This window comes from Capsella rubella, unplaced genomic scaffold (assembly GCF_000375325.1).
Source record: "Capsella rubella cultivar Monte Gargano unplaced genomic scaffold, Caprub1_0 scaffold_8, whole genome shotgun sequence".
NCBI lineage: Eukaryota > Viridiplantae > Streptophyta > Magnoliopsida > Brassicales > Brassicaceae > Capsella > Capsella rubella.
Genome location: NW_006238916.1, coordinates 10,830,556 through 10,843,748, shown reverse-complemented (window position 1 = coordinate 10,843,748; position 13,193 = coordinate 10,830,556). Strand labels below are relative to the sequence as shown.

Sequence of the window (13,193 nt, the reverse complement as noted above, 5' to 3'; positions counted from 1 at the left end):
GCTGTGATAAAATAATATCCAGACAATACAGAAGCGAATTAGCAGAAAGATCAAAATAACGTATAATTGACCCATATTATTAGCTTCTAGGCAAACAGACTCTGTCAGAGTAAACACAATTTGTTTAAGCTCTTCATTTTATTATTATTATTATTATTATTATTATTATTATATTAGCCCAAAAAACCCCAACACTGTTTTTACATCTTCCAGAGAGGAAAGGAAAACAACTATAATTAAAATTTCGTCAGTATATAAAAAAAATCCATAAAAAATTGTGCTACTACAGTCTATCATCTAATGGCTCTTCAGCGCCGTGCAGGTTGTTCAATGGAGTGTTCTTGCTCAAACCCCAAATAACAATCCGAAACTAAGATGAGTTTCGTATTCTGACCAAACATTAAGACGACAAATTCAGCAATAAGAAAGAACGATTAGGTTCGAGAAAATAAGAAGAATTATTGTACCTGAAAAGAGGTTATATTGGGAGGTAACTCCATGCGTGTGGTCAGGCGACCAGTGAACGAAACTCTCTTTACAGCAAAGAGCTCAGAAGTTGAAGTATCACCAAGAACCAACCACCACGCTTCGTCTTTCACCTATATAACCCAAAGTAAATGTGACGAATTCCAATACATTTTTGTTTAGAGCTCAAACTAGTCTATGGTAAAGTCTTTAGTGAAACCTTTGGGAATCGAGGGGCTAAAGCCCTTGAGCTATTCCTCTTTGATGTCTTCTCCATTCTGATTTCCAGCGTTGAAGGCACCTTTTTGCCATCAGAATCCTTCTTTTGGAGTCTCACATTCATTCGGATCCGAGGAAATCGTTGGAGATCCTTATTAAGACCAAAGAGTGTAGATAACATAGTTCAACCCCATGAGTGAAAAGTATTGGATGCAGAAAGAAACAGTTGTGTGGCCAATTTGAGGATACCTGAGATAATCTTGATCCAGGGAAATTTCCGCATACACTTTGTAGAGTTTCCCTTGGAATTTCTAATAGATGATGCAGTGTGTGAATTCCTCTTGCGGTCAGAGACGCTAGAAGATCATCATTCATGCATGGGATCATCCATAATGACGAATCTTGATCGGACCACATGCCCTAATTTATTTTAAAAAAAGAATTGGATTTCCTTAATTTGCAAAAGTTTAACCATTTGTACTGGTCCTGCTTCCGAAAAAATGGAACAAGCTAAGAGTAGTAATCTTCAGGAAATCACCTGCATGACCATTTGCAAAAGGCGCATACAAGTCAGTGAGCTAGAGAGCCATCCACTGTTTGCACATATATCAATCATGGCCTGGAGGATCCGAATGCTTTGATCCAGCACTGACTTTAAATCCGTGTTATAATCACTGATTGGGAGTGCCAACTGAGAAAAATGTGCCTGCTCATTGGATGTTATGCATTAGAAAGATGGTAACAATCATGAATTATATGATTCAATCATAGACTCACTCAGTTTGGATTTTTGTTTCATCCATCAGTGAAAAATAGTGCATACCTGGAATAGCAGATTCGCTTTAACATGAGGATCATCTAGATGGTTATTATCTACGGGATACCGGACTTTATCTGACAGTGTTTTGTTGTAATTTTCCTAAGAAGCCAGAGGGGATAAAGAAGAAAATTATCAACAGCGTATCACTGAAAATACTTTTACGGATAAAAACAGTATAGACCACGAAACAGACCTCATTGTGCCGTACAGGAAGTTCATCATACTCAGAAGCACCAGCCAAGATATGCAAAAATGCCTAAAGGGCAGTGGTTAGACGTCAAAGAAAAACAAAAAAGAATAATCAAGATCTCATATGTTGATACACACGAGCATTAGTTGGATCAACTTCTTACTTCAAGCGATGTGTCAGGACCTATATTAGAGCCAAACATAGACACGGTCATGTAGCAAAGGTAATACTGTGACGCTATTGTACCAAGCATCATAGGCTCCACACTGTCTTCATTGACTTTGAGACATCCACTGTCTTCAAGATCATCAAATGTGTTTTGCACCAATCTACACAAAAAGTAGCCCACATATACCAACGTTACACTGGTTCTAGTAAGAGAAATTTTCCTTATGTAATAATTTTGATATTTACCTTGATAAGTAGGAACAGACCGTTTCGTCTTGAGTACCTTCTAGCCCATAGTAAGCAGGATTAGCCATCTGTTACAGCAATACCAGATTGAGTCATGAACAGGTTATTCTGCAGTAACGGAAAATTCTGAAAGGAAAAAGAGATTTTTGCAGCAGGTGCCAAACAATGTGGATAGTTTCCAAGTCCGTTCTTTGAAACAGATTAATGGATTTAGCACAATCTTTCATGGAACTAGAATCAATTTCTCAAGTTGAATCTCGCTTTTCGATAGAACTGAAGCATATTTACCAGTCTACGGAACAAATACGTCCATGTAAGATAATGCACCGCATCTTCTTTGTTGCCTATTGTTCCAGAAACTATTTCTGCGTTGAAGTGATCATGTAGCTTCTCTTTCAAGCTACTTTCTACGGGGAATGGTTCGTACAAGAACTGCATGCAGAGGAAATATGAAATCTTTAAGGTAAATTGTGGCAAAGGATACTAAAAATTGCCAAATAATTCCTATTGAACTTGACCTTTTTGTAAAAGCTTTTTTTAGGTTCATGTACAAGAATGACCGCTTTCCCATGTTGGTCGAACTGTGGACGCCCAGCACGTCCCATCATTTGCAAGATCTCTGTAAGAGGGAAGTCAACATATCTCTTGGTTTTCCCGTCGAAATATTCTGTTCCCTGGAAAGAAAGATTGCCAAAAAATAACAGTATTAACGAGAATAGACAATGCCTTACCGGAGAAAATCTAAAGAAAGTGATCCCAAACATTATAAAAGTAGAGGACCTTCTTTTACCTTTATAATAACTAGGTGAGCTGGTAAGTTCACTCCCCATGCCAAGGTACTTGTTGAGACTAAAACCTGTAATGGAAGCATGGAATCCATCATCAATCGTAATGTAAAAGTGTACCCATGGATACGGTACAGGCAGGAGAGAGCATATGTAAAGGAAATTGCCTGAATCTTGTTGTTTGTGAAAAGCTCTTCTACTGCAGATCTATCGTGGTCGTTTAAACCTGCATGATGCAATCCGATGCCAAATTGCAATGTATGTCGGAGGTTCTGATCAGTTATCTGTGAGAGGACCATCTGCAAGTCTTCTTCTGACACACTCACAAATTGCCGCGGATGTTCGTCGGAGGCAGCAAACTTCATTTCATAGGAAAAAAAATAATACAAATTAGAGGTTTAAAGTCAAAAATATGATTTTGTATTGTATCTGAGTTTGATTATAAATCATGCCTGAATTAGATCCAGTGCGGTCAGCCTTGTCTGTCTACGAGATGAAACAAAGATAAGAACAGGTTTTGTAGGTGAATGGGTACATATGGCTGCATATGCTGGCTTGTTCATGCTGTTCATCCTTGGGCAGTAATACTTTCCAGGATAACCCTGAAAGCAAATAACAAGGTTAAGTCTAGAAATGTCATGCTGTACGGTTTCCTCGCATATCTTTTATCCACCCACCCAAAATGGTAATTAAACATCTCTGAAATTTTGTTGGTGAATCAGTGTTGGAGACGTAAATAATTTTGTTTTTGTTTTAAGTAATGTAGTAACTGTTTGCAAACTAGAGGAAATATATTGACTAACCTGGATATGAACTTCAATTGGTACAGGCCTGACGCTTGGTTTAAAATTGAAAAGTCCAATCTCCCCAACACCCAACCAGTCAGCCAAATCACTGAATGAAAAGTGACCATCACGTCAAAATCTCAACGTACGGTGGCCCAAGAAAACAAATGCTACAACCAGACGTTTTCAGCACACAGAACTTGAGAGAATAAGTTAAATTAACAGTTTCATATCTTGGAAGCTTAATTCAGGGAAATGGCTACCAAAAAAATTGAGAGTAAATAAGACTAAAACTGAAAGTCCTTCACTCACATATTACAGTATAAGCAAAGTATCATCAGCAGTAAGGACATGGATAATAGTCTACCAGCTAGAACATTCATTTGCATGTTTAGTGATTAATTGCAGAAGATAAAAAGAAATAGAAAATACATAGAAAAGAGCATATTCAAAGAGGCATAGAAGTGAAAGTACGAACCCTGCATTTGCCAGAGCTGTGGAAAGACCAACAAACCGGACGGAGCGCTCTGTCTGTGATGATATATATCTCATCCTAGACACAATAACCTGGAAAAAAAATGTAGATCGGAAATAAATCGGGTGGAACACAGAACTATGAAACAACATGTTGCCGAAAAGATATCAGCTCTTCACCTAGTCCATAGATATATATTACAGGTATCATGATATAACTGGAAACTTCTAACCAATGGATGGAGCTTAGCATAAGTACTTAGACATGGGATGTAATAGTTTTTAAGCTTCTACCTCAAGTATGGGTCCTCTGTCAGCTCCAAGCAAGTGAATCTCATCCAAAATAACAAGTCCGACCTATATCATCAGAACATCATAAGTTACAGTTCACAAACAAGGCAAGCCAATACCGCAATCTATTGACAAAAAAATACCTTTTTGACATAACTTCGAGTATGCCAATTGCGACTAATGCCATCCCATTTTTCAGGTGTAGATATGATGATATCTGCGGACAAGAGAGCTACTAAATCTGGAGTGTAATCTCCAGTCATTTCAACCTGTTGAAATTCAAGTGGGAGGAATAACATTTGGTAGCCAAAATAAACAGCAAGCATGGATTATGAGTCTGCAAAATGTATTGATGCTCCGAGGCAATGTTCGCATACCATTTCTTTTCCAAGTGGAGCAACAAGATGCTTTTTCCAATCATTCATCCTTTCTCTAACAATAGCCTTCAGAGGTGCTATGTAAACAACCTGGATGCCACAAAAATTTAGGCATCTTCAGTAAGATAATAAAACAATGGAAACTAGTCCATGATTTGAATCATTTTAGAGATTCATTTCTTCATTTCAATAGGTAGATTCAGTAAAAGGCTGGTAATATAGCTGAAACTTAATCATGTACAATAATATGAAACGTTTACTGGAAGTTTGGAACTAAATAATTGGCAAGCGTTAGGAGACTGAAACTCATACCTTCATATCAGGCTGAGTACCGAAGAGACGTAGCATTGCAAGTTCCGCAGATATCGTTTTCCCACTTCCAGTTGGAGCTCCTACAAGAACATTGTTGTCTGTGTGGTATAACACATGAAAAATCTGCAACACCAAACCATCCAATTTTCAGTTAACTACAAAAGAGTAATGAAGAGAGACAAAAATTAGGAGAGCAACAGGGCAGAATATGCTCAAACCTGAGTCTGTATTGGATTAAAATGCGAAAATTTGTACAGAGATTCGTACAATCTATTCCCAAGAGAAGTCACAGGAAGAGGCTTTAAGTCTAAAAGCTCTGTGTGAGACGTTCGTGCCTGAATGAAGAAGAATGTAAGGCTTACTTACAGATAACTTAAGCGTAGAAATGATCTTGTATTCGGAAAATAGCAACCTCTTAAAGAAATATACCTCTGGTAGTGCAAGATTGTGGAAAGAGATTGTGAAGAAAGATTCTGCATGCAACCAAGAATCAGAAACCGCATGAACATAGTATTGAGGAGGGTGTGGTTCAAATATCGGCACGGTAAAAGAAAGCTTCTGCGGTTCCCCTCTAGCCATCCGTTTCGTTAGTGTGAAAAGATCTGAGTGGTAGATATAATCATTCTCTGTGTCCTGTTGAAGAAATAGCACAAGCCAAACATTACTATGGAAATATATTAACACTGCCAAAAGGGTAAGCAATATTGAAGAAAGAAAATCAATAGTTAACTAGCCAATTATTCTACAGATGGCATCTAGCATAGTATGGTATCTTCCTAGTGGTTAATATTGCTATTAGGTGAGATACTAAATCTTTACAAATAGCTCATTCTTTGCCAATGCAACATATGTGTCTTAACGGGAGTTACATATTCGCACCTCAATGAGAATCCACCAACGTAGAGCAGCACCATGAAAACGATCCTTCCATATGAAATCTGGAGTTATAAGCAAATCCACCTGAAAAAAGCAAGAAAATAGATGATGTTAGATAGGTTGTCATTTGAAAGATTATAAATTATCGAAGAATCTCTAGTTACCTTCAATACAGTGCGCGTGATTGGACTAACAGTGGCCTCCAACTGAATTGAAGGAAAATATCCTAGATGTTGCTTGACCAACTAGAATTCCCAATGAAGGACAAAGCCAAAAAATGTTAGTGCTCTTTCTTCACCCATATATACATGCATTGATTTATTGACTTTAAGATGTATATACCCTTCCCCCAGGATTGTAACGAATCAGAGCTCCAATGTCTTTTTCCTCCATCTCATACAGACGGTCTAAGTCAGCCCCTCGCTCTTCAAGTTTTCTTAATGTCTGATCAATTGAGATGAATTAGAGAAAATATTATTACATATCACAAGTAAAAATAGCTTCCAGAAGCTTACATCAAAAGGTAGGTCCCTGTCAAATTGCCGAAGAGGATGCTGATGGGGCCATAGTTGACGATCAACTGCCTTGCAGTATTCCAACATAAATAAAGTCATCTCACACCAGCCTTTTCGCAAGCATATCTCAAACAGAGCACGCATTATACGTGCTAAGCTAGCACTAATGTATGAAGCATCAGAGACCAGAGAAAATGCATCAATTGATCCACGGGATATGTACAACTGTAGATCATAAATTCAGTATATCAGAACTCAATATTAACCATCCGTTTCATCACCTAGGTATAATATTGCAATGATAGTGACATCAATCACCTGAATAAGAATTGAGATTTTTCCATGTTTGTTAGAAGGGCCTCCCTTAACTTCTAAGGGACAGCAAGAACGTGCAAGAGTCTCAAGTTCATGCTGCTCTTCCTCTCTTACCACAATATTTTCAAATTCGGAAGAATGGGCAACCATATCAATTATCTATACCAGAGAATTTGAAATTCGTAAGTAATGGAAACAATTTAGTTACACAGCAAAGAACAAGGAATATATCATAAAAATAAAATGATTATAACAAACCTCGCTTTCATTCATATGCCGCTTCAACATTTCATTGTATGTTTCAACACTAGAATATTGAATGTAGAAGTGACTTGCAACCCGTCCAAGCTCGGTACAATAAAAATTTCCACTTTTCTCATCGAACCTCATCATCTTGGCTTTATCCAGTGAACGTGCAGCATCAGCCACAAGGGCTCGTTGCTTCAACGATAAAGATGGATCGGCAATTATCTGTGACGAGTAACACGGTCAGAATGGTTTTAGGCACATATATAATTGTAGTACAAACTCATCAGGAGTGTTTACTATGATATGATTCAAAAACACACTATGACACAAACTAGATCTCCATGTACACCACTAGAGCTTACAAAACATAAAGTTTTAAAGATTAAACACCAAAATGAAAAGAATTACGCACCTCATCCCATCCAACGCCATAAGCCAAAGGATTTAACTTCATCCGAATTGACAAATATGTATATCCAAGCCAAGCACAGGCTTCCTTTACATTAGTTACAGTTCCCAAAACCACTTCAGCGTTTAAATTATCTTTCAAGGAGCTTATGAACTGCAAAAAAGAATTACAATCTTCACTGTCTGGCCAAAGAAATTGACAGATCAAACAACAAATGCAGGTTTCTGCACTAAGATGACAGACCAAACCCCTTTTAGGTTTCTGTCCAATACCTGACTTTCTATGGGAAGCTGACTCGTCAGCAGCCGGAGGTAGTATGCCAGCTTGTCATGGGATGTGATAATAATTCCCTCACCACTTTTATCAAACTGTGGCCTCCCAGCCCTTCCAAATATCTAAACGCATATAATAGCATGATACATTAATACCAATTATATAATAGTGTCATAAACTTTTCTAAATAAGTACTTTTCCTTTACCTGCATGACATCTAGCATTCCCAAGTCTTTCCACCCACCAGCCTTGGCATCATACAATTGTGTTCCCTGGAAATCAACCGAACATATTGAGCTATAAGGTAATGTGATATAGTTGCGTAGAAGAAGACCGCTTGTTGATCTCCCAAGAGAGAAACTTCTCTTTCCACAGATTAGAGTGAACTTTGGCCATACAAGAAAACCACCATTTAAGCATACCTTAATTACTACTGTGTGTGCAGGCAGATTTACACCCCACGCAAGAGTTGCAGTGCAAACAAGCACCTGTATGACCAAAAAAAGTTAGGAAAATAAGTATTTAAATAGTAAAGAGCAAAAGCAGACAACAATGTTTCGTACCTTCAAGAGACCATCAGAAAACAGCCTCTCCGTAAGTGTTCTATCAGATCTCAACATCCCAGCATGATGAATTCCGAAGCCAGCTTCAAAGAATTTGACAAGATCCTTATTTCTAGACTTCATAACGTCTTTCTGGGATACATCAAAAATAATCCTAAGAAGTTAACACCAACAATGACATCGAAAAAGATGATGTATACTCCATAATTTTACCTTCATCAGTTGAAATTGAGGATGAGTCTCATTGACGAACAAATCCAGAGTTTCATATTGCCGGGCAAGATCAACCTGCAAGAGAGAAAATATTAAAGTCATGTACTTGTAGATTTGGATTCCGAAATCCTTTGAAACCACATATTTTCAGTGAGATCATCCTCATACACAATATTTAAGATTTCAGGAAACGCACAATCACAACTGCATGTGTTTTAGTCTTTTGGATAACATCAGGTAAAAAGTAGAAGCTGAATATAAATAGGTAAGATATCATGTACCAGTTTCTCAGCTGTTTTTGAAGTGTCTTTTCGGGAATGAACAAAAATCATTGCTTGATGACCTTGTTTAACTGAATCAACAACCTAACATGAAAGCATTACCAGATTGATAAGTGACTTGTCCATTTTCACATAAACAAAAAGAGTCCTTCCTCGAGATAGAGACCTTTTTGTAGCAAATATCATTTAACAATACGTTTCTAGCAGCAAAGTTATGCTCAGTGATGCCAATGTACTGTTGAGCTAAGGGAACTGGACGATAACTCGAATCAAAATAGAAGAGGCCAGTGTCTGGATTCACTCGTAGAAACTGAGCAACCTGGAATCCACCCACAAAAAAGTTAAAAGAAGTAATTTTGACCGACCCTAATTTCCTGAGAAAAAATAGGATATGTGAAGTAAGACATCGTGACAGAGATATATATCATTTTGCAAAAGACCTGTAGGTAGCTTGGTAAAGTAGCTGACAGGCCTACAATTCTTATCATTGTTTGTGTTGACTCCACCTGACAAACAAAGCAAAAGTCAGCAAGATGTTAACCTGCTGAAACATAAGGAGTGCAGTTACAACTTGAAGAATTACTTTAGGGAAACCAATTTTCACGGCCAAAACATTACCTGACGGAGAGTCCGAGCAACTAGGGCCTCTATCACTGCACCTCTGTCATCATTCAGAAGATGCACTTCATCAATGATCAATAGTTTTACTAGCATTGACAATGACATGTCACTGCTTTTGCGAGTAATGACATCCCATTTCTCTGGTGTTGTCACTATCATCTGATACAATTGATAAATAACAAGTAAATACCAGTTTCTACATGTCAGTTTCTACATGTCTCCACAAGCGAATTAAGTATAGTTAAAATGAAACCTGAGTTTCTTCAAGTTCAGTCTTCGTGAGTTGCATATCTCCTGTAAGCTCCTTCACAATCATATTTAATGGAGCTAGACGACGGCTAAATGCTGACGTGACCTCTGCCGCTAAAGCCTACAAATAAAAAATTGTAAATTACAAAATTTACAAAAAAAAAGTCATCCATAAGATTATATTAAATTGTTTTTACCTTCATCGGAGCTACATAAACAATCTTAAACTCGTTTTTGTGCAAGTAGCCATCCCTGAAGTGTTGTTTGATCTGCAAGATCATTTCAAAAATATCAGTGTGACTATAACAACATAAACCACATTTAACAAGAAACACTTTGCTCTTAGTAAAGTAAATATCAACTTTTTTTAGCACGAATTGCGATTAAAAACTGGTAAATTTAAAAACTTACCTCATGTAGAACAGAAATCATAGCTATATTCGTTTTACCAGCTCCTGTTGGAGCACAGACCTACATAGTGCAGAATATAGTTATGCACTTATGCTTGACTTGCTAACTGGCATCGCCGTTCGGTATGGACAAAAGTTATCATATGACTCACCAATATATTCTCGTTGGTGTGGTAAACTGTCTGAAATATGCGACTCTGAATACGATTTAAAGACTTGTAACCATGAAAAGCAGCTTGGGCGAAGTCATCTAACTCTTTTATCTCAATCTAGAAACATATAAGAAATTATAGTTAGATGCATGCAATCTGGCAGAAAAAGCTATAATGCCATCTATATAATAAAAAACACTTGATGATAATTTCGGCATGAAAAAAGTGTCGCTTTAAGAAATTTTCATCTGCCAGTGGATATGGACGAGACATACCAGCTTCTCGCCAGGTTTCATTTGTGCAGTAGGGGTTGGCGGGATAAAGACTTCCTCATATCCTTTTAAGTGCTTCCGTACAGTACCCTGGGGAAGGGCCAATGCAAGAGAATTCGCTTCTCCAGAACCAATCAAATCCTCAAATGCAGTCTTCTTTTCACTTGCCTCAAGTAAAGAAGAAAAATTGGCCTCTGATATTTCACTCTCCAAACCAAGCTCAGCATTTCGTTTGTTTTTCTTTTCCTCTTTACGCCGAAGTTTTTCAATTTGCTTTGCAGACTCTGTTTGAACAGTAACCTGAAAGGTGGCAGAGTGCAATCATTACTGCGGCCAAAGAAAAAGAATTATACCCAACATCAGAAGGGAAGGCCTCACAAAAATAGCCGTACCTGTGTGCCATAGGTAGGCATCCGAGATTGAGCCGTTGAAGCTGTTTTGTCAGATTTGAGAATCATTTGACCATGATGGATAGCATCAACAATCTCTTTTCGATGCTGAAAGGGAATAAACAAGTCAGACACCATTCAAATTTCTAAGACACTTGAAAGCAGAATATAAAATTTAGTATATACCTAAGTAACAGCCCTACTATACATATGCGCACTCACACACAGACACACACATACACCATAAAAACCGGTTCACAAGATCATTATTTCACCCCAAAAAAATAAACATAGTTGTGGCACATAAAGTCATACCATACTGAAAGAGTGTAGAATCTAAAGCAAATCAGGCACAAAGTGTGAAACCGCAGACTTCAGATGAATGAGCAATAAACCAAGCTAAGGCCTTACCATAATAAGGTCTTGAACAGTCTCAAATGCACTATCTCCAACAAGATCCAGCAGATCCCCAGCTATCTGAAGAACAAAATATTCAAATATCATCTACTTTCGTTGGAAAATATGAAGCTCCAGGAACAGGCTTTGTTCGACCGAAAATTACATACCTCCTCACCGGGTTTATCGGAATCCAGAAACCTGCATATAGCCATAGCCAGTTCTTCACGGGATAGTTGTGAATTAGTTTCCCTAACCATCTGACCACATGCATCTCTTAGCCAACTTAAATCGAATTTTCCTGCACTTTGATTCTTTGTCATGTTGCTAACATCACTCCATCCTTGAGAAAATGATGCACTAGTGTCATTGCTTTCCACATCCTGAAATCCTTTTTCCTCAACAAATACTTCCACCAGGAAACGAGCTGGTAGATTGAAAACAAGGTCAGCACCAAACTCAGCTCCCCCATCAACTTCATTAGCGTCTGCCTCAGACTGATGAGTAGGCTGTATTGAGTAAAGCGCCCGAGCTACGGAGGCCACTTTTTTTACATTAGCATCTGAGACAGCATGTCCGACAAGATTTTGCAACTCTAACCTGTAGAATATAAGCAAACCTCAATTACATCTGAACACCCTAAAGAAGTAAAAAAGCTTGGATACTTGCATAAAGCAATATTCAAATATATAAATACGGCAATACTTACTTTTTTTCGGCAATACTTTTACTATCATCGATATCACTGTCCTCCTCCGCTGGCTTGCCAAACAGACGATAAGCAGCAAAAGCAACCTCACGAAACTCATCAGATGGAACTTCCCGATCAATCAACTCCACGACAGCTCCAGTAAACTGCTTGTATGCTTGTCGCACTTCTGGAGAAGCTGTCACACCAATTCCAATTAATAAACACAAAACGCTACCTCGTATCTTCCCCTTACAGAAATAACCAAAAATTATATTATCAGAAAGTCACCTCCTTCCCATTGATGGACTATCCTCCTAGCAAGATCAGATTCATCAAGACGATTCCCAGAGCTGAAATCGTATACACAAGAAACACAACGATTCAATTCAAATCAAGTTCAGACAAGTAAAACTCATAATTTTTAAATACTCAGTTCAGAACTGAAGTCATCAAGTTCAGCAAAAATTTCTGAAAACTACCATATCCCTTGCTTTTACATAGACAATGTGATCACCAGACTATACAAACAACTAAACTCAATGCAAAACCAAACGGATCCTAGAGAAGCAGCTAAAACCCTACTGAAAGAGTGAAAGCGGTTCGAAGGAAGTGTGAAATTCAGGAATTTGGAGAAAAGCTCGACCTGCGAGGCTTATTAAGAGTTTGGAGTATAGTTTTGCGACGAAGGTACGCCTGATCGATGTCGAATGGCTCTCTGAGAGAGCTTGTCAAGCGAGGAATTTGAACCAGCATGACAAAAACCCTGTCCTATGCGTCGTTTAGGCTACTTCTCGTCTGTGTTTTTTTACCTCTGGTCTGGTCGGCTCTCCGAGGAAGAAGGCGATCGCTCGGACGTTTTGAAAACGTCGTCGCTTCAGTACTTGATGGACAGTTTTGTAAGGACCCGTGAACCGACCCGTGACCCGTATACGGGTTTAATAAGAAACGATGTCGTTTATGATTTTTATGACATAACATAACATGTGGACCATGATTAAATTATTCCTCAGTTTTATAGGTGAGTTTTGAATTTCAAAACAAGACAGTTTTCTTATCAAAAAAAAAAAAGAGACAATAATTCTGAACATTTTTCTGAAAATACTGTTAATTGATTATGTCTATTTTATAAAAAAAAAGTTACATGGACAATAATACACAATGAACAAATTATTCACCTCATACCCCAG

The 13,193-nt window shown here is 38.0% G+C and overlaps 1 protein-coding gene across 2 annotated transcripts; it reads right to left on the bottom strand.

Annotated features, from left to right (window-relative positions):
• Nucleotides 1–119: 119 nt before the first annotated feature.
• LOC17875565 (DExH-box ATP-dependent RNA helicase DExH14) lies at nt 120–12,855 on the bottom strand. 2 transcript variants are annotated; one of them, XM_023787589.1, is made up of 49 exons: nt 12,650–12,855; nt 12,295–12,356; nt 12,025–12,202; nt 11,486–11,915; nt 11,331–11,396; nt 10,923–11,027; nt 10,534–10,830; nt 10,259–10,375; nt 10,108–10,167; nt 9,894–9,965; nt 9,701–9,817; nt 9,445–9,606; nt 9,267–9,332; nt 8,993–9,145; nt 8,827–8,910; nt 8,546–8,620; nt 8,333–8,464; nt 8,192–8,257; nt 7,976–8,041; nt 7,769–7,891; nt 7,500–7,649; nt 7,097–7,309; nt 6,842–6,997; nt 6,524–6,748; nt 6,351–6,452; nt 6,173–6,253; nt 6,045–6,092; nt 5,562–5,654; nt 5,351–5,467; nt 5,133–5,255; nt 4,821–4,910; nt 4,587–4,712; nt 4,447–4,509; nt 4,157–4,245; nt 3,697–3,787; nt 3,346–3,495; nt 3,061–3,252; nt 2,899–2,964; nt 2,627–2,782; nt 2,397–2,540; nt 2,109–2,176; nt 1,858–2,023; nt 1,698–1,760; nt 1,508–1,603; nt 1,223–1,390; nt 934–1,104; nt 686–835; nt 468–599; nt 120–389 (listed from the first exon to the last, which is right to left on the bottom strand). In XM_023787589.1, exons 1-49 carry the CDS (start codon nt 12,757–12,759, stop codon nt 309–311), a joined length of 6,111 nt encoding a protein of 2,036 aa, XP_023643357.1. In that variant the 5' UTR covers nt 12,760–12,855; the 3' UTR covers nt 120–308. The 2 variants fall into 2 exon arrangements, with proteins under 2 accessions (XP_023643357.1, XP_006281903.1); XM_006281841.2 differs by having other exon boundaries at nt 5,562–5,765; nt 6,012–6,092; nt 12,650–12,854.
• Nucleotides 12,856–13,193: the final 338 nt, after the last annotated feature.